Source organism: Macaca thibetana, chromosome 6, assembly GCF_024542745.1.
Source record: "Macaca thibetana thibetana isolate TM-01 chromosome 6, ASM2454274v1, whole genome shotgun sequence".
In the NCBI taxonomy this organism is placed as follows: Eukaryota; Metazoa; Chordata; class Mammalia; order Primates; family Cercopithecidae; genus Macaca; species Macaca thibetana.
This window is the reverse complement of record NC_065583.1, coordinates 79,150,244-79,176,381: the sequence shown is the minus strand read 5'-3', so window position 1 is coordinate 79,176,381 and position 26,138 is coordinate 79,150,244. Positions and strand designations below refer to the sequence as shown.

General features: G+C 37.3%; 1 protein-coding gene across 1 annotated transcript in view; it reads right to left on the bottom strand.

The window, feature by feature from the left end:
- SLCO6A1 (solute carrier organic anion transporter family member 6A1) overlaps positions 1 to 26,138 on the bottom strand; it is a 141,029-nt gene that overhangs the window by 33,115 nt on the left and 81,776 nt on the right. The window contains exons 8-9 of the mRNA XM_050793123.1: positions 17,964 to 18,159; positions 6,172 to 6,325 (exon numbers count right to left, since the gene is read on the bottom strand). Coding sequence (XP_050649080.1) covers positions 6,172 to 6,325; positions 17,964 to 18,159 — 350 coding nt within the window. The remainder of the gene's footprint in view (positions 1 to 6,171; positions 6,326 to 17,963; positions 18,160 to 26,138) is intronic.

Below are 26,138 nucleotides of genomic sequence, written 5' to 3'. Positions count from 1 at the left end.
TAACTGGAAGATAGATGAACAGAAAATATCCATATTTAAATAAACAGATGAAAAGGGATATAAAAGAGAAAAAGTGGCAAAAGATTATGGAACAGAAGTGGAAATGACTATTTGTAGTCTGGGTTAAGCAGAATTCCAAAACAGCACCCAAGATTCTCTCCCTCTGTTGTGTATATCCTACATAATCCCTAGGACTGTAAGTTGATAAGGAAGCAAAAGGCATGACTCAACTCCATAGGTGGGGGCTCAAACATTGGACCAAATTGAGGACTAGCTAAAACAGGGACAGGGTGAAGCAGCTTTCCGTAAGACATGTCCACCAGTGTGCCATGTCAGTTTACCATTACCATGGCAATAATAGTAGTTACCACCCCTTTCCATGGCAATGACCCAACATCCCAGTTACCCCTCACCCTTTTCCTAGAAATTTCTGTATAATCTACCCCTTAATCAGCATGTAATTAAAGTGGATATAGATATACCTGCAGACCGGCCTCTGAGCTGTTACTGTGGGCATATTGCCTATTGGGTAGCCCCACTGCACAAGGAGTAGTACCTCTCTGCTGCTACTGTATACCAGTGCTTCAATAAAAGTTTCTGTGTAATACCGACCTTTAATGACGCCCTTGAATTCTTTCCTGGGCAAGGCCAAGAACCTTCCTGGGCTAAGCCCCAATTTTGGAGCTCATCTGCCTGCATCAATCTGTTTTACTCAATTATATTCTATGGCATAGTTTAAGAAAGGAAAACTATCTTGGATAAACCTCACCTAATTAGGTGAGAATTAAAATGTACTAAGCTCCTCTTGAAATCAGAGATACAAAATATACAATGTAAGGGAGATTCTCTGTTGCTAACACTGAAGATGGAGGGAGTCATTTGTGAAAGAATGTGGGTGGCCTATAAAAGCTAATACTGGCCTCCAACTGACAGCTAGCAAAAAAAATTAGAGCCTTGTTTTTTTAACCCAAGGGAACCAAATTTGGTCAATAACCTGAAGAAACTTACAAGTGAACTCTTTCCAAGGCCCTCCAGAAAGAGCACAACTCAGCCATCACCCTGATTTCAGCTTGTGAGACTTGGAGCAGAGGATCCAGTCATGCATAGCATGTCTGGATTGCTGACCTTAGAATTGAGAGCTAATAAATGAGTGTTATTCAAATCCACTAAAACTGGGGTACAATAATCCCCCCTTATCCATGGGAAATACATTCTAAGATCCCTGTATGTCCGAAACCATGAATAGAACTGAACCCTATATCTACTCTGTTTTTTCCTATACATACATACCTATAATAAAGTTTAATTTATAAATTAGTCACAGTAAGAGATTAACACTATTAATAAAATAGAACAATTATAGCAATACTGCAATAAAAGTTATGTGAAGATTCTCTCTCTCTCTTTCTCTCTTCTGTGTCTCCCAAAATATTTTAATATTTTCAGACCATAGTTGATTGCAGGTCATTTAAATTACGGATGCAGGGGCTACTGCAGTTTATTATGTAGCAATAATAAACTAATACATAGTTCCCAAAAATACAGGAAAGGGAGAGAGAGGTTAATAGCTAAGAAGTTTTCAACTGACAGACAAGAATCCACAGACTCAAGATACTCTGTGAAACCCAAGCAAAATAAACATAATCAAAGCCACATCTATATACATCAAAGGAAAACATCTGATAACCAAAAACAAAGAGAAAATCCCAAAGCATCCAGAAGCAGAAGGCAACATATGGTGTCTTTTAAATGTTGGTGGTGGGGGGAATGAAGAGTGGGGGGAATCACTGCCAATCTAAAATTCCATAACCAGTGAAAACAGTGTTCAAAATGAAGGTGAAATAAAGTTCTTCAGGCAGAAGAAAAATAATTCCAGATGAAACAATGGAAATGCAAGGAAAAGGGTAAATATAAGTCAATATTGACTGTACGAAAGCCAAATTATAATAGCATATTTCATTTAAAACATATAAAAATACATATTAAAAGTAGCACAAAGATAGTGGGTCAGTAAATAAAATTAAAATATTCCAATGATATTTAAGCTGAATGAGAACCTGAAGCCTTGCTTCCTATAATCCTTAATCCTTTGGATATGATTTACTTTCCTCTTCAGAGATAAATAGAATGAAGTTTCTGTTGAACCTCTGGAAGAATATTCATATTGCTATTTTATAATGAAAACTATATCAGCTACTGAAAGGAATCAGTCTGCGGAGATCACAAAAAAAAAAAGCCCATGATTTCTTTAATATCTATATAAAGAAATTTGAAGATCTTTGGAAGCATGGATAAGAAGAATACATGTGGTTCTCAATGAGGAAAAGCTCCCCAGGAATATTATCAATATCAACAGCAGGTATGTATTTTCAGTTTTAGTACAGCTGTACTTTTTCTAGAGAAACCTAAAAATCGTTAGAGGTATAGTATTTCCTACTACTCCTCTCACAAACTTTTGCATAAACTTCATTGAAGAGCATCTAATTTTGACTTATATTGGCCCTGATCGTATTTTGAATAGGAACATTTAATCAGAATTTTTTCACACTTGTCATATTTTCATTGAGAAAATATTTTTCAAAGGGGATTCCATTAACAGCATATAGGTACTTGATCATTTTTTGTATAGTGTATCTTATTTTAATTTTTATTTTGTTGAGATTATTTTTATTGGTATCGATCTTTTCCCAAAAATTGATGCTTATTCTATCCATTAATCAGTTCCATCCATATCACATTTTACTAACAGCTTCTACTTTGTAGGTTTTGTATCAAAGCCATTTTTTTCTAGCAAGGCTAATTGTCTTACTAGGCAATTTCTGACATATTGATTTTATTCTTCTTTCAGTTTTCATTAAGTATCAAATGTTATCACACAGTTTGAGTGACTATTTTGTGGATTATTTCTATCACTATTTTTCCTCATAAATTAATTACTCCTTAGAGAAATATATATTTAAAAAAAACTATGAAGAGTTTCATTAAATAAATAAAGTCTCTAAAAGAGATTCCCTAGAAAAAAGGAAGCAGGGGTTGGAGCTATATCCTTGATGGAATGTTTAGCTCTTGAATATTCCATGGAATCAAAACATCAAGGTCAAACAGTTTTACTGTATACTGTGATGACATAGTGAGCATTTAAAAATAATTTACTTATAGCAAAATAAAATGAAGGAGAGGAAGTGGTGTTATGGGATCTTTGGGATGTCACTTTGGAGGCCAGAAATCTCTGTAGTTAATGTGCCTTTGCCCAAGTTCTTATCCTGTGCCCAGGAAGAATGAGGTAGGCAGACAAGTGGAAGGTTAACAAGAAGGAGAGGAGCTTTATTGAGTATTACAACAGCTCAGAGGAGAATTGCAGTGGGTACCTCCTCTCTGTAGACAGGTTATCCTGTCCAGTATTCAGCTCTCAGCAAAGAGGAGTCCCTCGAGAGGGTTGCTCCTCTCTGCAACTGGTCATCCCCATGTCTGCAGCTCTAAGCAGAGAGGGTAGCTCCTCTCTGTAGCTGTTCATCCTTCATTGCTCCATCCTCTGCCTGCTCTGGCTGATCCCTGGGCTTTTATGGACCTCAGAGGGGAGGTAGTGCATGCTGGTTTGTCCATGGGTGGCCATGGGCAGGCCAGAAAAGGCACCACACCTCTTTGTTGCTCTCTCCCATTCTCGAAGACTAGTCAGAGCAAGGAAAGATAAACAGAATTTTCAAAGAATGGATCCATGCTTCTGTGCTATTTAAAAGGTGAAAGTTGGAGTAGATAGTCCATCATTTAGTTAAAAGCTTATTTATGCAACTTGGGATATTAAAAAATTAACCTCAACAAGTGGTAGAGTGGTCAACTGTTCTCCATGACAGAAGAAGAAAATGTGTTAGCAGGGTGGCAGAAAGCCCAGAGAAATAAGGGATTCGGACGGTAATGGCCCCACAGATGAGCACACAAGGGAATTTTTAAATAGTCTCAATTTACATAAATGCCAAAGGGCAAACAGAAATAACATATATTCAAGTCACATATGTTATTGTCCTGTAAAACTCTAACTAACTCTCTCACTTTCCTGGATGTACTAACAAAAGCATACAAGTTAGGGTGACTTCTGATAAACCATAGGACTAATTTCCACATCTAAATTAATGTGGAGCAGAAAGAGAGAAACAGCAAAAAGATAGAGAGTAAACAATTTGAATTCTTCAGTAGGAGAAAAAACTCAGTGAAAGGTGACCAAAAGGATAGTATTCATCTATCTCTAGGTGTGTAAAAGATTGTGGCTCAAGGTTTCAGGAGATTGGGTGCTGCTGTAAAGTAGCATAGAGCTAAGACAAACTACATAGGGGAAGGTTCTCTCAGGCTGTTTCATTCAACTTTGCTATGGCAAGAGGTAGATAAGAGTTCCTCATTGCTTTAAAACAATAAGGTTGGGATGATGTAATATGTGTGTGTGTGTGTGTGTGTGTGTGTGTTGCTGTTGTTTGTTTTTATGAGATGTGTTCTCACTCTGTCACCCAGGCTGGAGTGCAGTGGCACAATCATGACTCACTGCAGCCTTGACCTCCCAGGCTCAGGCAATCCTCCCACCTCAGCTTCCCGAGTACCTGGGACTACAGTCATGCACCACTATGCACAGTTAATTTTTGTATGTTTTGTAGAGACAGGGTTTCGCCATGTTGCCCAGGCTGGTCTCAAACTCCTGGGCTCAAGTGATGCACCCTCTTAGGCCTCCCAAAGTGCTGGGATTATAGGAATGAGCCACTACACCTGGCCCCATAGATGTGTTATTGAGGACTAAGCTCTGATTTTTTTTTAAATCTTGCCCAAACTCCTATCTAATGGATCTGGGGAGTCATGCCTTTCAAACCATAAATTCTCATCAGATGGGTTTTATTTAACCCATATATCGTGACTAACTTTCCAATCTGACTCTGGCATAACATTAGGTGACAAAGAAGAAAATCAAAATATTTTACCTCAAAACATATTTCTTTGCCATATTTTGAAATGGTCCTGCAAAGCAGTCCTTTGTGGGGGGGAAATTTGCATCTGTAAAGAATCTCTATTAACATAACAAATAACGTAACATTTCTTCGGGGCCTTTCTAATCCTGAAGAGGTTAACTGAGAGTCTATCGCCTTTTAAAAGGTCTGAATAGGAAACATTTGTCATCTGTTGTCTCTAAGGGCAGCCACTATAAGACTTCAAAAGAACCTTGGTCTCCACAATCTTTTTTCTTAACCTGGACACTTCCTTTCTATTGATCCCAAGTCTTTAGACAAACTCAACCAATTACCAACAAGAAAATGTTTAAATTTACTTATAGCCTGGAAGCCCCACCCCAAAACCCTACCCCAACTACCACTCTCCCCTCCCCTGTCTTCAAATTGTTCTGCCTTTCTGGATCAAACCAATGTATTTCTCAAAGGTATTTGATTGATGTTTCATGCCTCCCTAAAATGTATAATACCAAGCTTCACTGTGACCACCTTGGGCACACTTTCTCAGGATCTCCCAAGGTGTCACAGGCCATGGTCACTCATATTTGGCTCAGAATAAATCACTTCAAATACAGAGTTTGACTCTTTTCATTGACATTTTAATGTAGGAATGTCTCTTTCACTCCCAATTTCCATAAGCTCTTTGTATTGAGGCAATATAAAACAAATTTTTGGCCAGGCACGGTGACTCACAGCTGTAATCCCAGCAGTTTTGGAGGTGAGGCCAAGGCAGGTGAATCACTTGAACTTAGGCATTCAAGACCAGCTTGGGCAGTGTGGCAAAACTCCATCTCTAAAAAAATTACAAAAATTAGCTGGGTGTGGTGGTGTGCACCTGCAGTTTCAACTATCCTGTAGGCTGAGGTGGGAGGATAGCTTGAGCCCAAGAGGTGGAGGTTGCAGTGAGCTGGGATCTTACCACTGCACTCCAGCCAGGGTGACAGAGTCAGACCTTGTCTCAAAAAATAAACACACACCAAAAAACCCCACAAATTTTATTTTCTTGTCTTTAACATGTAAAAGGGGAAAATAAGAAAAAATAGGTTTTATAGAGAGTTGGAAGAAAAATGTTAATAGCATTTACAAGTTGAACATTTCACTAAAGAGGAAGAAGCATAAAAAATAATAGTTATAATATAATGAAAATATAAATGTATAACAAAACATAATAATTATAAAAACTAATTACCTTTTTTTGGGTTAGTGCTTTAGAATACATACACCCTGCAAAGCAGGGAGAAAAGTATTCGATATCATCTCTTCCACATATAGAAGAATAAACTGAAGATGAGCATCTACATTTTTCATTGCAAGGAGCCGTGAGGTTTCCCAACTGCCCTTCTCTGTAGAAACAAGATAGAATGTAATCATATTACCATTATTTTATAATTATTGAAGCAAATGTCAAGATATCAGTGAGATCCATAAAATATGCTTATTGAAATAATTTCTTTTTTTAACAGCTTTACTGAGGTCTGAGGTACAATAGACTGCACATACTAAGATTAAAATTTGAAAATTTTTGATATATGTATACACTTGTGAAATCATCACCAAAATCATGCCAACAAACATAATAATCAAAAGTTTATTTATAACAGAATAATAATAAAAAAAAACCCAAAAGTTTCCTTGTGCCCCTTTATAATTTCCCCACTCCTTGGCATACACTGATCCACTTTCTGTTACTATTCATTTATTTGAATTTCCTAAGAGTTTATGAAATAGAATCATACAATATGTCAAGTTTCTTTGGCTTCTTTCATGCAGCTGGTCTTTATTTGGTCTTTGTATGGTCATATGCTTCCATGTCTCTTGGATAAATATTAAGAAATAGAATATTTGCATTATGCGGTAGGCGTCCACTTAACTTTTTAAGAAACTGTCGGTTTTTTAGAACTGTTGTGACATTTCATATTTCCATCAGCAGTGTATAAGAGTTTCGTTTGTTCTCCTCACCAACACTTGGTATGGTCTCTTTTTAAAAAAATGTTAGACATTTTAACAGGAGTGTAGTAGTTTCATATTTGGGGTTTTAATAAGCATTTTGCTAGTGAGAAATGATGTTGATAATCTTTCCATATATTTATTTTCAATCTGTATTTTTTATTAAATATCTGTTCCAATCATTTGCCCATTTTGTTGGATTGCTTACTTTTTAATATTCTGGAAGTAATTTTTTTGTTAGATATATGATTTTCCAATAGTTTTGCACATTATATGGCTTGCTTTTTCATACCATAAACAAGTTCTTTCAAACAGTAGTTTTTAAATTTTTGACAAGTTTCAATTTATTAATTCATTTTTTTTTTTTTTGGATTATGTGGTTTGGTGTCACATCTAAAAGATACTTGCCAAATGCAAAATCAAAAATATATTCTCTTATATTTTTGGAGTTTTATATTTTATATTTTCATCTATAATCCATTTTGAACTATTTTATGTGGTACAAGATGTGAATTAAGTTTATTTGCATATAGACATCTAATCATCCAGCATAATTTGTTAAAATTATTGGAACAACATAAAATTGCCCACTTTTAGCAGTCCTATGCAAAATAGTACTGGAAGTCCTAGCCAGAGCAACCAGGAAAGAAAAAGAAATAAAAGGCTTCCAAATTGGAAAAGAGAAAGTCAAATTATCCCTGATCATTGATGATACAATCTTAGATCTAGAAAAACCTAAAGACTCCATCAAAAATCTCTTAGATTTGATAAATGAATCCAGTAAAGTTTCAGTGTAGAAAATTAACATACAAAATTAGTAACGTTTTTATACACCAATAAAAATCTAGCTGAGAACAAAATTAAAAAGGCAAGCCAGGCCGGGCGCGATGGCTTGTGCCTGTGATGCTAGCACTTTGGGAGGTTGGGGCGGGTGGATTGCCTGAACTCAGGAGTTTCCGACCAGCCTAGGCAACACAGTGAAACCCCATCTCTACTTAAAATACAAAAAATTAGCCAGGCGTGGCAGCATGCAACTGTAGTCCCAGCTACTTGGGAGGCTGAGGTAGGAGAATTGATTGAACCAGGAAAGTGGAGGTTGCAGAGAGCTGAGATTGTACTACTACACTGCAGCCTGGGAAAAAGAGTAAAACTCCATCGCAAAATAAATAAATAAATAAAATAAAAAGGCAAGCCTGTTTACAATAGGTCCAAAAAGTAAAATGCCTAGGAATATATTAAACTAAGAAGGTGAAAGATTTCTATAAGAGAACTACAAGAAAGTAATTGCTGATGACACAAACAAATGGAAAAACTTTCCATGCTCATGGATCAGAAGAATTAATCTTGTTAAAATGATTTTACTGCCCAAAGCAATCTACATATTCAATAAAATCCCTATCAAAATATCAGCATCATTTTTTATAGAATTTTTTAAATCCTAAAATGCACATACAAGCAAAACTAGAAGCCCAAATAGCAAATGTAATTCTAAGCAAAAGGAACAAAATTGGAGGTATCACATTATTCAATTTCAAATTACACTTTAAGGCTACAGTAGGCCGGGCGTGGTGGCTCAAGCCTGTAATCCCAGCACTTTGGGAGGCCAAGACGGGCGGATCACGAGGTCAGGAGATCGAGACTATCCTGGCTAACACGGTGAAACCCCGTCTTACTAAAAAAATACAAAAAACTAGTCGGGCGAGGTGGCGGTGGCCTGTAGTCCCAGCTCCTCCGGAGGCTGAGGCAGGAGAATGGCGTGAACCCGGGAGGCGGAGCTTGCAGTGAGCTGAGATCCGGCCACTACACTCCAGCCTGGGTGACGGAGCGAGACTCCGTCTCAAAAAAAAAAAAAAAAAAAAAAAAAAAGGCTACAGTAACCAAAACAGCATTGCACTGGTATAAAAATAGACCTATATATCAATGAAATAGAACAGAAAACCCAGAAGAAAAGCCACATATTTACAGCCAACTGATCTTTGACAAAGTTAACTGGGACATACATTCGGGGAAAGGACACCCTTTTCAATATATGATGCTGGGAAAATTGGATTGTTATGTATAAGAGAATGAAAATGGACCCATCCCTGTCTGTCACCCTATACAAAAAGCACTCAACATGGGTTAAAGACTCAAATAGAAGTCTCCAAACTCTAGAAATACCAGAAGAAAACATAGGAAAAATTCTTCCAGACATTGGTCTAGGCAAAGAATTCATGATTAATACCTCAAAAGCACCAGCAACCAAACAAAAATACCCAAATGGGACTTAATTAAACTAAAAAGCTTTTGCACAGCAAAAGATATAACCCACAGAGTGAACAAACAACCTGCAATTTGGGAGAAAATATTTTCAAGCTATCCATCCAACAGAGACTAATATCCAGAATATATAAGGAACTCAAACAGCTAAACAAAAACCCCCACAAATAATTTCACTGAAAGGGGGCAAATGACATGAATAGACATTTTTCAAAAGAAAACAAAAACAGCCAACAGGTGTATGATAAATGCTCAACATCATTAATCATCAAACAAATGCAAATTCAAACTACAATAAAGTATGATCTTACTCTAGTCAGAATGGCTATTTTTAAAAAGTTAAAAAATAACAGATGTTAGCAAAGATATGGAGAAAAGGAAATACTTCTACACTGTTGGTGGGAATGTAAATTAGTACAACTTCTATGAAAAACAGTATGAAGTTTTCTCAAAAACTAAAAAATATAACTACCATTCAATCTAGTAGTCTCACTATTGGGTAACTAACGAAAGAAAAATAAAACAATATATCAAAAAGATATCTGCATTTATTTATAGCAGTAATATTCACAATAGCAAAGATGGAATCATCCTAAATATCCATCAACAGATGATTGAATTAAAAAATGTGAGATATATATATATACACACACACATATATACACACACATTGAATAGTATTTAGTCGTAAGAATGAAATAATGTCTTTTATGGCAACATGGATGAAATGGGAAGTCATTATCTTAAGTGAAACAAGTCAGATACAGACAAACAAATAGCACATGTTCTCACTCATAAGTGGGAGCTAAAACTTGTGTACCCATAATTGTAGAGAGTGGAATGATAGACCATGGAGACTCAGAAGGGTAAGGAGGTGAGAGGGTGATAGATAATGAGAAATTACTTAATGGGTATAATGTATGTTATTTGGGTGATAGACACCCTAAAAACCCTGACTTGACCACTTATATCACCTATGCATGTAACAAAATTGCAATCATACCCCACAAACTTATGCAAATAAAAAATATATTAAAAATGTACTGAGACTTGTTTTGCAACCTGGAATATGCTCCAACTTGGTAACCATTACATGCACGCATGAATGAAGTGTATATTGTTATGTGGGCCATTTCTACAAATGTCAGTTAGGACAATTGGCAGTATTGTTCAAACCAGAATTTTTTGATCTGCATCTGACCACTGATTTCTTTGGTCTACTTTTTCTATTTATTGTTGAGTCTTCTATTCATTATCTGACTATAGCTATAAATGTCTTCATTTCTCCTTGCAATGTACACATTTTTGCTCTATATGCAGTTAACATATATTTAGAATTGTTATGTATTCCTGATGAATTGGTCATTTTATCATTATGTAATGATCTTCTTTATTCCTGCTAATATTCTTTGCTCTCAAAACTACTTGATCTGGTATTATACTCCAGCTTTCTTTTGATTGTTGTCAATAAGACACATCTTTTCCCATTCTTTTCTGCTTAATATACTACTATCTATATTTGAAATACATTTATGAAATGCAGCATATACAGTTCGGTCTTTTTTTTTTTTTCAAAATAAAGATTATCTCCCTTTTAACTGATGTTTAGCTATGTACATTTAATGTGATTACTAATACGGTTAGGGTTAAATCTACCCTCTTTTTGTTTCCCATTTGTCCTCTCTCTTTGTTCACTTTTTCCTCTTTTTCTGCCTAATTTGGGATTAAATATCTATTTTTTAATAATTTCATTTTAACTATGTTAATTTATTTGTTGTGACTCTCTTATTTTAGCGATTGTTTCAAGATTTATAGTATACATTTTTAACTTAACACAGTCTACCAACATGTGCTATTACGGCATTTCATGTAAACCCATATTACATGTTTTTCTGTTTTAAATAATTATTTTCAAAGAGACTTAAATAATAATTTTAAAAATGTATATTTATCCACATAGTTAACATTTTTATTGTTCTTCTTTCCTTTATGAGGATTCATATTTACATCTGGTATCATTTCATTTCTGACTGAAAGACTTCCTTTAACATTTTATGTAGTGTAGGTCAGCAGTTCAAGACCAGCCTGGCCAACATGGTGAAACCCTGTCTCTACTAAAAATACAAAAATTAGCTGGGTGTGGTGGAGGTTACATGCCTGTAATCCCAGCTACTATGAGGCTGAGGTGGGAGAACCACTTGAACCTGGAAGGTGGAGGTTGCAGTGGGCCGAGATTGTGCCACTGCACTCCAGCTTGGGTGACAAGAGCAAAACTCTGTTAAAAAAAAAAAAAAATTACTTTTTTTGTCTAAAATTATTTCTCAATTTTTTGACAGATATTCTGGTTTGATATAAAATTATAGGTGATTTGTCTTTTTAGGACTTTAAAAATGTTCCACTGTCTTCTTACCTGCATTTGTTTCTGATAAAAATATGCCATTACCCTTATCTCTGGACCTTCATACATAAAGTATTTTTCCTGCTTTTGCTAATTTTAATATTTTCTTTGCATCACTTATTTTGCATAATTTGATTATTATGTGTTATGGTATAATTTTTTTTATTATAAAGCAAGACTCTTTATCATTATAAATCAATCATAGGCAACCAGAATTATCCAAATAAGTAGCTGTACATAGGACTCTCTAACAGTCAACTGTCATAAATCATTTTGAAGAATGAAGAATACATTTCTCGCTAGATAGTTTACATGCTGTTTTGCTGTTTATGTAATGTGTGGTGTCTCTATAATATCATAGGCAATACACATATAGTGTAAACACTTTCATAATTAAAAATAATAGAAATTCTGGCCGGGTGCGGTGGCTCACGCCTGTGATCCCAGCACTTTGGGAGGCCGAGGCGGGTGGATCACAAGGTCAAGAGATCGAGACCTATCTGGCCAACATGGTGAAACCCTGTCTTTACTAAAAAAAAAAATACAAAAATTAGCCGGGTGTGGTGGCAGGCTGTAGTCCCAGCTGCTTGGGAGGCTGAGGCAGGAGAATCCCCTGAACAGGGAGGTGGAGGTTATAGTGAGCCAAGATTGTGCCACTGCAGTCCAATCTGGTGACAGAGTGAGACTCCATCTCTAATAATAACAATAATAATAATAAAAGAAATTCTAATGTTCATCTAATTAATAAGTGACCAATTTAAAAATAGACATTAATGCAAAATGCATTTATGTGAAACAAGACAAAGCCTGTAACCACATTTTTTATTAGTTAGAAGTGTGGTGGCCGGGCATGGTGGCTCATGCCTGTATTCCCAGTACTTCGGGAGGCTGAGGCAGGCAGATCAAGAGGTAAGGAGATCGAGACATGGTGAAACCCTGTCTCTACTAAAAAAACAAAAACAAAAACAAAAAAGGACAAATTAATCTGGCGTGGTGGCAGGCACCTGTAGTCCCAGCTACTCGGGAGGCTGAGGCAGGAGAATTGCTTGAACCCAGGAGATGGAGGGTGGAGGTTGCAGTGAGCCGAGATCATGCCACTGCATTCCAGCCTGAGGGACAGAGCAAGACTGTCTCATTAAAAAAAAAAAAAAAAAAAAAAAAAAAAAAAAAAGTGTGGCAGAAATGTTGGTTGGACAATAGTTGGGAGTCATCTATGGTTCCTAGGAATTATTAATTAGTCTAATCTAGTAAAGTTTCCAAACACTCCGTGACATACTTCTATTATTTAAAAACCTAGTTTATATACTTACTTTTTTATTAAAATATATTAATGTCTGTGGTGACATGTATTGGGCAAATGAACTAAAAATTTAGAGACTAATTCCTCTAACTCAATAATCTTTCCAGTAGCATAGATAATACATGACTTACAATTATGTAATGAAAGTTCATCTCAAAACACCAACATTATCACTCTAACATCACTGCTGTCTGATTAGAGTACAACCTGCATTGTTATTGCTTTAACTGAAAATCAATTTCTCAATCATTGAATTACATAAAGCCCTGAGAGGGATCATACTTATTATCTCTGTCTTCAATTTGCTAGACTTTCCTGGGCTGTCAGTTCATCTAGGTTTAGAGTAAATGTTAAATGCAGTAGTTAATCTCTAAACTGTTAGGAGATGTGGCTGCTGAGATATCGTCAGACATAATTCCTTTTTCCTATCTCCATTGTTTTGAAGTGGGGAAGGGGAGTAAATCTTGGTTGGTGTAGAGCCAATTTGTCTTTATTTTGAGAAAAGAAATGAAAACAGAGTTCCTATATCACTGTCGTAATATAAATATATGAACAAAATAGTAAAAGGCCTAAGAAATGTTCAAAATACTACGTGTAAACCTCTTTCCTTATGAAGGACACAAATGTCTCATAATTCTTTAATGGAGAATGAATAAGAGAATTCATAATTATCTTATTAGTTCTGTTGAAGCTATGAAGCCTTGCCAATGAATTTCCTTCCAATAAATAATTTCCCATTTATTTGCAGAGATTTAGCTGAGACTCTCCAGGTTCACAGTCTTTAGGATCCACCTCATCTTTCAAGTTGTGGCCACGCTGTTTCTAGACATCTTCCAGGTAATGGTTTAACATATTCAAGATTAATGCCTGCATGTTGCTTCCCAAAATGAAACTCCTAGAATGGGTAAATTTTTATTCCAAAATCCTCTGTTGGATTGGCAATGCTTTGGTCAGATATGAAACATAGCCTGAGGCTTTCCCTGTCCAATTCTATTTCCTCCCTACTCTCTGTTTATAGGTGTCAGATCTGTTTCATGATCCTAAGGCTTTGCCTACCCAATTCTTTTTTTTTTTTTAATACTTTAAGTTCTAGGGTACATGTGCATAACGTGCAGGTTTGTTACATATGTATACTTGTACCATGTTGGTGTGCTGCACCCATCAACTTGTCAGTACCCATCAACTCGTCATTTACATCAGGTATAACTCCCAATGCAATCCCTCCCCCCTCCCCCCTCCCCATAATAGGCCCTGGATTGTGATGTTCCCCTTCCCGAATCCAAGTGATCTCATTGTTCAGTTCCCACCTATGAGTGAGAACATGCAGTGTTTGGTTTTCTGTCCTTGTGATAGTTTGCTGAGAATGATGGTTTCCAGCTGCATCCATGTCCCTACAAAGGACACAAACTCATCCTTTTTTATGGCTGTATAGTATTCCATGGTGTATATGTGCCACATTTTCTTAATCCAGTTTGTCACTGATGGACATTTGGGTTGATTCCAAGTCTTTGCTATTGTGAATAGTGCCACAATGAACATACGTGTGCATGTGTCTTTATAGCAGCATGATTTATAATCCTTTGGGTATATACCTAGTAATGGGATGGCTGGGTCAAATGGTGTTTCCAGGTCTAGATCCTTGAGGAATCACCACACTGTCTTCCACAATGGTTGAAGTAGTTTACAGTCCCACCAACAGTGTAAAAGCATTCCAATTTCTCCACATCCTCTCCAGCACCTGTTGTTTCCTGACTTTTTAATGATTGCCATTCTAACTGGTGTGAGATGGTATCTCATTGTGGTTTTGATTTGCATTTCTTTGATGGTCAGTGATGATGAGCATTTTTTCATGTGTCCGTTGGCTGTATACGTCTTTTTTTGAGAAATGTCTGTTCATATCCCTTGCCCACTTTTTGATGGGGTTGCTTTTTTCTTGTAAATTTGTTTAAGTTCTTTACACAACAAAAAAAGAGAATTTTAGACCAATATCCCTGATGAACATCGATGCAAAAATCCTCAAAAAAATACTGGCAAACCGGATCCAGCAGCACATCAAAAAGCTTATGCACCATGATCAAGTGGGCTTCATCCCTGGGATGCAAGGCTGGTTCAACATATGCAAATCAATAAACGTAATCCAGCATATAAACAGAACCAAAGACAAAAACCACATGATCATCTCAATAGATGCAGAAAAGGCCTTTGACAAAATTCAACAGCCCTTCATGCTAAAAACTCTCAATAAATTTGGTATTGATGGAACATATCTCAAAATAATAAGAGCTATTTATGACAAACCTACAGCCAATATCATACTGAATGGGTAAAAACTGGAAGCATTCCCTTTGAAAACTGGCACAAGACAGGGATGTCCTCTCTCACCACTCCTATTCAACATAGTGTTGGAAGTTCTGGCTAGGGCAATCAGGCAAGAGAAAGAAATCAAGGGTATTCAGTTAGGAAAAGAAGAAGTCAAATTGTCCCTGTTTGCAGATGACATGATTGTATATTTAGAAAACCCCATCATCTCAGCCCCAAATCTCCTTAAGCTGATAAGAAACTTCAGCCAAGTCTCAGGATGCAAAATTAATGGCAAAAATCACAAGCATTCTTATACACCAGTAACAGACAAACAGAGAGCCAAATCATGAATGAACTTCCATTCACAATTGCTTCAAAGAGAATCAAATACCTAGGAATCCAACTTACAAGGGATGTAAAGGACCTCTTCAAGGAGAACTACAAACCACTGCTCAGTGAAATAAGAGGACACAAACAAATGGAAGAACATACCATGCTCATGGATAGGAAGAATCAATATCGTGATAATGGCCATACTGCCCAAGGTAATTTATAGATTTAATGCCATCCCCATCAAACTACCAATGAGTTTCCTCACAGAATTGGAAAAAACTGCTTTAAAGTTCATATGGAAGCAAAAAAGAGCCCGCATTGCCAAGACAATCCTAAGTCAAAAGAACAAAACTGGAGGCATCATGCTACCTGACTTCAAACTATACTACAAGGCTACAGTAACCAAAACAGCATGGTACTGGTACCAAAATAGAGATATAGACCAATGGAACAGAACAGAGTCCTCAGAAATAATACCACACATCCACAGCCATCTGATCTTTGACAAACCTGAGAAAAACAAGAAATGGGGAAAGGATTCCCTATTTAATAAATGGTGCTGTGAAAATTGGCTAGCCGTAAGTAGAAAGCTGAAACTGGATCCTTTCCTTACTCCTTATATGAAAATTAATTCAAGATGGATTAGAGACTTAAATGTTAGACCTAATACCATAAAAACCCTAGAAGAAAACGTAGGTAATACCATTCAGGACATAGGCATGGGCAAGGACGTCATGTCTAAAATACCAAAAGCAACGGCAACAAAAGCTAAAATTGACAAATGGGATCTAATTAAACTAAAGAGCTTCTACACAGCAAAAGAAACTACCATCAGAGTGAATAGGCAACCTACAGAATGGGAGAAAATTTTTGCAATCTACTCATCTGACAAAGGGCTAATATCCAGAACATACAAAGAACTATGGTGTAATTTTTTTCATGTTTCTTGTACCAAAGTTTTGCTGAGTTTTTAACATGTCTATAGTTTATTTTTACATGAAATTTGAAAAATTTTGGCCATAATATCTTGAAATATTTTTCTTTCTCCAGATGCCCTCCTTTGGGGACTTCAGTTACACATACAATGGCCACCTGAAGTTGTTCAATTCATTGACGTTTTGTTTATTTTTGTTAATTCTATTTTCTCTCCATTTTCTGTTGGATAATTATTGCTACTGATATGAAGTTCACTTATCATTTATATTTTATAGCTTTGGATCATATTATCTCTCTATGACACAGCTTGTTGGCTGACCACACTAACCCAATAAGCAACCAAATTAATTCCTGGCCAGGTCATAGTACTTTAGAAAGGCCCCTGTTCCTAGATCCTAGCCTTACACAGATGTTAATTGAGAACCAGGATTTACCAGGATTCCTTCACCCAGCACGCTGTAAACTTTATCTCCTATCTACAGAGCATCATAATATGGCTGGAATTCTTCCCTGATTTTCATGGGATTTCTGCTTGATTTTAGCCTCCTAGCTTCATAATATAGCAAATTTCTTGAGTTATAAGCTGGTAGAGTGTTGCATCATTTGTTTACCTTTCTCTTCTCTCTGATACCATGGCCTATGTCCTAATTTTTTTCTCTTTAGACTAATATGTTATTAAAATTCTTGTAATCTTACTAGATGCTTTCACCCAAACTCTTCATCCAAATTCTCAGCTTCCTGCCAATATCCAGAATCAACAAATACCCTCAGGGAAAAAGTGGCTGCAAAAAGTTGCCCCTCCTCTCCATGGTTTGCCTTTTCCCAGGATTTTGGCCTTTAAATTCCTAGTTGCCTAAATAACTCTTTGATTCCTTTTACCAAATATTTTAAGACTGTATTCAGCTTTTCTAGTTATTCTCAGTGGGAAGATTGATCTGCCATAAGCTAATCCATTATTGCTGGAAGTAGAAGTCTTAAACTCTTATTTTACTTGTTCAGTGCTTTGGTTTCCAATTCCAGTTTTATTCTTTAGTATTTAATATCAAGCTCTGCCTAGTTCTTTGAATTTTGGCACGTTTAGCTTAAAGGAGATATTACCCATACATACCTTCAGATGAACTTTAGTTCCATTCTTTGATGTCTATAAGAAGGCAGACAAACCAATTCAGAAACACAAGGTAAGATTGGCTTTGCACAGACAGTTAGTACTGTCTCCTAGTTGCTACTCACTCTAATACAAAACTTTATTTCTAGGTACTGAACCTCTTCAATGTGTTTTTTCTTCATTACTTTATGAATGCATAAACAGTCATATAAAAAGATACCATTACAATATTTGTGCCTTACTATGAAAGTTTAAACTGTACTTTATATTTCTTGTATGTGTTCAATAATTCCAATAATTATATGAACATGTAAGGGTTTCTAGATAGATAATTATTAATTGCCTGAGGAATATGCTGTAGGATTTTGATGTTAAAAGTCTAATATACAAGATTACATTTACCCATCATAATCTTCATTGATCCCAGCAAACTGCAGTGGATTACAGCGTACAAAAGTAATAAACATGAGCAGTATAAGTGATATCACAGATGTAGCCATTATAAATCTCATAAGGGCTTTACAAGACATTTCTAATGTGGAAGCAATGATACCTCCCAGAAGCTGGCCAAGTGCACCTCCTGGAATTAAAACAAGTCCTAAAAAAAAGGAGGAGAAAAACACAATTAAAAAGAATCAGCTGTTAGTACAGATAATACATACATTGATACAATTTCCTTTGCTCTAAACATATAGCAAACGTGTATTTAAAATAAAACACAGAAAATGTACAGTTATGCTAAGTATCTTGGCAAACCCGAACCTTCATAGAAACAAAAACCTGTCAGTAGGACTGAAGCCATAGGCCTACTGACTTTAGGGCAGTGATGGTGAAGTTTTGGTCCTTTATAGTAATGTTATCAAGGACAAATCGTTCCATGCAAAACAGAAGATGAGAGCTGTCTTATTGAGAGCTATTATTAACAAGCTTCCTGGATTTATAGCTTCTCACAACAGACAGGATTATACTAACAAAAGTTCACAGAGATTTGTTAACAAGAATTGAACCAAGCCACCCATTAGTTCTACAAATGGACGTCCAATAATAATAATCTCACAATAAAGTGGGATGCTACAAGAACCATTATAAGACATTGTTTTCTATTCAAGAGTAAGGAATTAGAAACAAATAAGCAAAAGAAAGAGGAAAAGGAGGGGGAGGAGAAGGAGGAGGAGGAGGAGGAGGAGAAATATAGTCAGAAAATAATCAGATGAGATAGCACAGCAAATTCATACATTGATGCAATTCCCTCTAATCCAAATATATAATAATGTTAGATCTAAATATGAATTTAACAATAAAAACATAGGATTAAAAACAAAATAAATCCCATTAACACTAGACTAAATTTATAAAAGTGTCTGACAAAGACTTGAAAATAAACAATTTTAGAATGCTTAGAAAGATAAATGACATAAAGCGCTCCAGTTGGCAGCTCCCAGAGACCAACGCAGAAGGCGAGTGATTTCGGCATTTCCAACTGAGGTACCTGGTTCATCTCACCTGGACTCATTAGACAGTGGGTGTAGCCCATGGAGGCTGAGCAGAAGCAGGGTGGGGAATCACCTCACCCAAGAAGCAGAAGGGACTGGGGAACTCCCTCCCCTATCCAAGTGAAGTCGTGAAGGACTGTGCCATGAGGGACTGTGCAGTGAGGGATGGTGCTATCCAGCCCAGATACTATGCTTTTCCCATGGTTTTGGCAACCTGCAGATAAGGAGATTCCCTCGGGTGCCTACACCACCAGAGCCCTGGGTTTCAAGCACAAAACTGGGCTGCCATTTGGGCAGACAATGAGCTAGCTGCAGGAGGTTGTTTTTTTTTTTTTTTTTTTTTTTTTTTTTTTTTTTTTTTTTTTTTTTTTTTTTTCACACCCCAGTGACACCTGGAACCCCAGTGTGACAGAACTGTTCACTCCCCTGGAAAGGGGGCTGAAGTCAGAGAGCCAAATGGTCTTGCTCAGCAGGTCCCACTCCCATGGAGCCCAGAAAGCTAAGATCCACTAGCTTGAAATTCTTGCTGCAAGCACAGCAGTCTGAAGTCAACCTAAGATGCTCGAGCTTGGTGGGGGGAGGGGCATCTGCCATTACTGAGGCTTGAGTACGCAGTTTTCCCCTCACAGTGTAAACAGAGCCGATGGGAAATTTGGACTGGTGGAACCCACCAGAGTGGGACAAAGCCAGACTGCCTCTCTTGATTCCTCCTCACTGGGCAGGGCATCCTTGAAAGAAAGGCAGCAGACCCAGTCTGGAGCTTATAGATAAAACTCCCATCTCCCTGGGACAGAGCACCTGGGGGAAGGGGTAGCTGTGGGTGCAGCTTCAGCAGACTTACACAGTCCTGTCTGCTGCCTCTGAAGAGAGCAGCAGATCTCCTAGCACAGTGCTCAAGCTCCACTAAGGGAATGACTGCTTCCTCAAGTGGGTCCCTGACTCCCATGCCTCTTGACTGGAAGACACCTCCCAGCAGAGGTCAGCAGACACTTCATACAAGAGAGCTCCTGCTGGCATTTGGCAGGTGTCCCTCTGGGACAAAGTTTCCAGAAAAGGAGCAGCCAGCAATCTCTGCTGCTCTGCAGTCTCCACTGGTGATACCCAAGCAAACAGGGTCTGGAGTGTACCTCCAGCAAACTCCAGCAGACCTGTAGAAGAGGAGACTTACTATTAGAAGAAAAACTAACAAACAGAAAGCAATGACATCAACATCAACAAAAAAGATGCCCACACAAAAACCCTATCCAAAGGTCATCAGCATCAAAGATCAAAGGTAGATAAACCCACAAAGATGAGGAAAAACCAGTGCAAAAAGTCTGAAAATTCCCCAAACCAGAATGCCTCTTCTCCTCCAAAGGATCACAACTCCTCACCAGCAAGGGAACACCAACGGACAAAAAATGAGTTTCACGAATTGACATAAGTAAGCTTCAGAAGGTGGGTAATGACAAACTCCTCTGAGCTAAAGAAGCATGTTCTAACCCAATGCAAGGAAGCTGAAAACCTTGATAAATGGTTACAGGAGCTGTAACTGAATAATTAGCTTAGAGAAGAACATAAATGATGTGATGGAGCTGAAAAACACAGCATGAGAACTTTGTGAAGCATATACAAATAACAATAGCTGAATTGATTAAGTGGAAGAAAGGATATCAGAGGTTGAAGAACAACTTAATGATATAAAGCATGAAGACAAGATTAGAGAAAAAAGAATAAAAAGGAATGAATGCCTCAAAGAAATATGGGACTATATGGAAAGACCAAACCTATGACTGGTGTACCTGAAAGCGATGGAGAGAATGAGTCCAAGTTGGAACACACACTTCAGGATATTATCCAGAAAACTTCCCCAACCTAGCAAGACAGGCCAACATTCAAATTCAGGAAATACAGAGAACACTACTAAGATACTCCATGAGAAGAGCAACCCCAAGACACATAATTGCCAGATTCATCAAGGTTGAAACAAAGCAAAAAATGTTAAGGTAGTTAGAGAGAAAGGTCAGATTACCTATCATGGGAAGCCCATTAGACTAAGAGCAGATCTCTCTGCAGAAACCTACAAGCCAGAAGAGAGTGGGGGCTAATATTCAACATTCTTAAAGAAAAGAATTTTCAATCCAGAATTTCATATCCAGCCAAACTAAACTTCATAAGTGAAGGAGAAATAAAATTCTTTACAGACAAGCAAATGCTGAAGGATTTTGTCACCACCAGGCCCGCCGTCCAAGAGCTCCTGCAGGAAGCACTAAATATGGGAAGGAAAAACTGGTACCAGCCACTTCAGAAACACCCAAATATAATGACCAACAACACTATGAAGAAACTCCATCAACTAATGTGCAAAATAACCAGCTAGCATTATGATGACAGGATCAAATTCACACATAACAATATTAACCTTAAATTTAAATGGGCTAAATACCCAAATTAAAAGACACAGAATGGCAAATTGGATAGAGTCAAGATCTATCAGTGTGCTGTATTCAGGAGACCCATCTCATGAGCAAAGACACATATAGGTTCAAAATAAAGGGATAGAGGAATATTTACCAAGCAAATGGAAAGAAAAAAAAAAAGCAGTGGTTACAAACCTAGTCTCTGAATAAACAGACTTTAAACCAACAAAGATTAAAAAAGACAAAGAAGGGCATTACATATTGGTAAAGGGATCAATGCAACAAGAACTAACTATCCTAAATATATATGCACCCAATACAAGAGCACACAGATTCATAAAGCAAGTTCGTAGAGACCTACAAAGAGACTCAGACTCCCACACAATAATAGTGGGACACTTTAACACCCCACTGCCAATATTAGACAGATCAACCAGATAGAAAATTAACGAGGATATTCAGGAATTGAAGTCAGCTCTGGACCAAGCTGATCTAATAGACAACTACAGAACTCTTCACCCCAAATCAATAGAATATGCATTATTCTCAGCACCACATAGCACGTATCTAAAATTGACCACATAACTAGAAGTAAAACACTCCTCAGCAAATGCAAAAGAATGGAAATCATAACAATCTCTCAGACCAAAGTGCAACCAAATTAGAACTCAGGATTAGGCCGGGCGCAGTGGCTCACGCCTGTAATCCCAGCACTTTGGGAGGCCGAGGCGGGCAGATCACAAGGTCAGGAGATCGAGACCATCCTGGCTAACTCGGTGAAACCCCGTCTCTACTAAAAATACAAAAAATTAGCTGGGCGTGGTGGCAGGCGCCTGCAGTCCCAGCTACTTGGAGGCTGAGGCAGGAGAATGGCGTGAACCCGGGGGACGGAGCTTGCAGTGAGCCTAGATCACGCCATTGCACTCCAGCCTGGGTGACAGAGTGAGACTCCGTCAAGAAACTCACTCAAAACTGCATAACTGTAACTGCATCAAAACTGAACAACCTGCTCCTTATTGACTACTGGGTAAATAACAAAATTAAGACAGAAATAGATAAGTTCTTTAAAACTGATAAGAACAAAGACAGGGTACCAGAATGTTTGGGACACAGCTAAAGCAGCGTTTAGAGAAAAATTTATAGCACTAAATGCCCAAAGGAGAAAGTGCAAAAGATCTAAAATTGACACCCTAACATCACAATTAAAAGAACTAGAGAAGCAAGAGCAAACAAGTTCAAAAGCTAGCAGAAGACAAGAAATAACTAAGATCAGAACAGAACTGAAGGAGACAGAGACATGAAAAGCCCTTCAAAAAAATCAATGAATCAAGAAGCTAGTTTTTTGAAAAGATTAACAAACTAGATAGACCGCTAGCCAGACTAGTAAAAAAGAAAAGAGGGAAGAATCAAATAGACACAATAAAAAATGACAAAAAGGTGTCACTACTGATCTAACAAAAATGCAGACTACTGTCAGAGAGTACCATAAACACTTCCATGCAAATAAAGTAGAAAATCGAGAATAAATGGATAAATTCCTGGACACATACACCCACCCAAGATTAAACCAGGAAGAAGTTGAATCCCTGAATAGGCCAGTAACAAGTTCTGAAAATGAGGCAGTAATTAGTAGCCTACCAATGAAAAAAAAGCACAGGATCAGATGGATTGACAGCCAAACTCTACAAGAGGTACAAACAAGAGCTGGTACCATTCCTTCTGAAACTATTCCAAACAATATAAACATAGGGACTCCTCCCTAACTGAGTTTAGGAGGCCAGTACCATCCTGATACCAAAACCTGGCATAGACACAACAACAAAGAAATTTCAGACCAATATCCCTGATGAACAGTGTTGCGAAAATCCTGGCACACCGAATCAAGCAGCACACTAGAAAGCTTATCCACCATAATCAAGTCACCTTCATCCCTGGGATGCAAGACTGGTTCAACATACACAAATCAATAAACGTAATCCATCACAAAAACAGAACCAATGACAAAAACCACATGATTATCTCAATAGATGCAGAAAATCCCTTCAATAAAATTTAACACCCCTTCATGTTAAAGCATTCAATAAACTAGGTATTGATGGAGCATATCTCAAAATAATAAGAGTTATTTATGATAAACCCACAGCCAATATCATACCGAATGGGCAAAAGCAGGAAGCATTCCCTTTGAAAACTAGCACAAGACAAAGATGCCCTCTTGCACCACTCCTATGCAGCATAGTATTGGAAGTTCTGGCCAGGGTGATCAGGCAAGAGAAAGAAATAAAGTGTATTCAAATAGGAAGAGAGGAAGTCAAGTTGTTTCTGTTTGCAGATGACATGATTGTATATTTAGAAAACCCCATCGTCTCAGCCCAAAATCTCCTTAAGAGGATAAGGAACTTTGGCAAAGTCTCAGGATACAAAATAAATGTGCAAAAATCACACACATCCGTATACACCATTAATAGACAAATAAAGTACCAAATCATGAGTGAACTCCCATTCACAATTGCTACAAAGAGAATAAAATACCTAGGAATACAACTTACGAGGGATGTGAAGAACTTCTTGAAGGAGAATTACAAACCACTGCTCAAGGAAATAAGAGAGGACAGAAACAAATGGAAAAACATTCCATGCTCATGGATAGGAAGAATCAATATTGTGAAAATGGCCATACTGTCAAAGTAATTTATAGATTTAAGCTATTCCCATCAAACTGCCATTGACTTCATTCACAGAATTAGAAAAAACTAATTTAAACTTCATATGGAAACAAAAAGAGCACATATAGCCAAGACAATCCTAAGCCAATTGAACAAAACTGGAAGCATCACGGAACATGACTTGAAACTATCCTACAAGGCTACAGTAACCAAAACAGCATGGTACTGGTACCAAAACAGATATATAGGCCAATGGAACAGAACAAAGGACTCAGAAATAACACCAAACATCTACAACAATCTGGTCTTCAACAAACCTGATGAAAATAAGCAGTGGGGAAATGATTCCCAATTTTATAAATGGTACTGGGAAAATTGACTAGCCATATGCAGAAAACTGAAACTGGACCCCTTCCTTACACATTATAAAAAAAATTAACTCAAGATTTATATAAGACTTAAATATAAAACCTAAAACCATAAAAACCCTAGAAGAAAACCCAGGCAATACCATTCAGCACATAGGCATAGGCAAAGACTTTATGACTAAAACACCAAAAGCAAAGGCAATAAAAGCCAAAATTGACAAATGGAATCTAATTAAACTAAAGAATTTCTGCACAGCAAAAGAAACTATCATCAGAGTGAACAGTCAACCTACAGAATGGGAGAAAATTTTTGCAATCTATCCATCTGACAAAGGGTTAATATCCAGATTCTATAAGGAACTTAAAGAAATTTACAAGAAAAAACAAACAACCCCATCAAAAACTGGGCAAAGGATAAGAACAGACATTTCTCAAAAGAAGACATTTATGTGGTCAACAAACATATGAAAAAAAGCTCATAATGACTGGTTATTAGAGCAATACAAATCAAAACCACAATGAGATACCATCTCACGCCAGTTAGAAAGGCAATCATTAAAAAGTCAGGAAACAACAGATGCTGGTGAGGCTGTGGAGAAATAGAAACGCTTTTACACTGTTGGTGGGAGTGTAAATTAGTTCAACCATTGTGGAAGACGGTGTGGTGCTTCCTCAAGGGTCTAGAACCAGAAATACTATTTGACTCAGCAATCCCATTACTGCATATATATCCAAAGGATTATAAATCATTCTACTATAGAGACACATACACATATATGTTTATTGCAGCACTACTTACAATAGCAAAGACTTGGAAGCAACCCAAATGCCAATCAATGATAGACTGGATAAAGAAAATGTGGCACATATACACCATGGACTATTATGTAGCCATAAAGAAGATTGAGTTTACGTCTTTTGCAGGGACTTGGATGAAGCTGGAAACCATCATTCTCAGCAAACTAACATAGGAACAGGAAACCAAACATCACATATTCTTACTCATAAGTGGGAGTTGAACAATGACATAAAAATGAAAGTGTTGATATAAATAAAGAAGAAAAATAAAAAGAGGAGATAATAAAAAAGTGAATAAAAAATAAGAAACCTGGATATTAAAAAATATAATTCTTAAAAACTCAAATCTCAGGATAACCTTCAGAGTAGAGACAATTATAAGCAAATTGATAAATTGGAAAAGAACACTGTGTTATTATAGTGTGTATTTAAAAAAAGATAAAAGAGTGAGAGAAGGGCCAGGCGCGGTGGCTCAAGCCGGTAATCCCAGCACTTTGGGAGGCTGAAGTGGGTGGATAACGAAGTCAGGAGATTGAGACCATCCTGGCTAATGTGGTGAAACACCGTTTCTACTAAAAATACAAAAAATTAGCCGGGTGTGGTGGCGGGCGCCTGTAGTCCCAGTTACTCGGGAGGCTGAGGCAGGAGAATGGCATGAACCCGGGAGGCAGAGCCTGCAGTAAGCCGAGATCGCACCACTGCATTCCAGCCCAGGTGACAGAGCCAGACTCCATCTCAAAAAAAAAAAAAAAAAAAAAAAAGAGTGAGAGAAGAATAACCAAAACAAGCAAAAGACAATGAGTACAGGGGAGAAACCTGGTAAATGCTACCTCAGCCAGGTAATCAAAGTCAA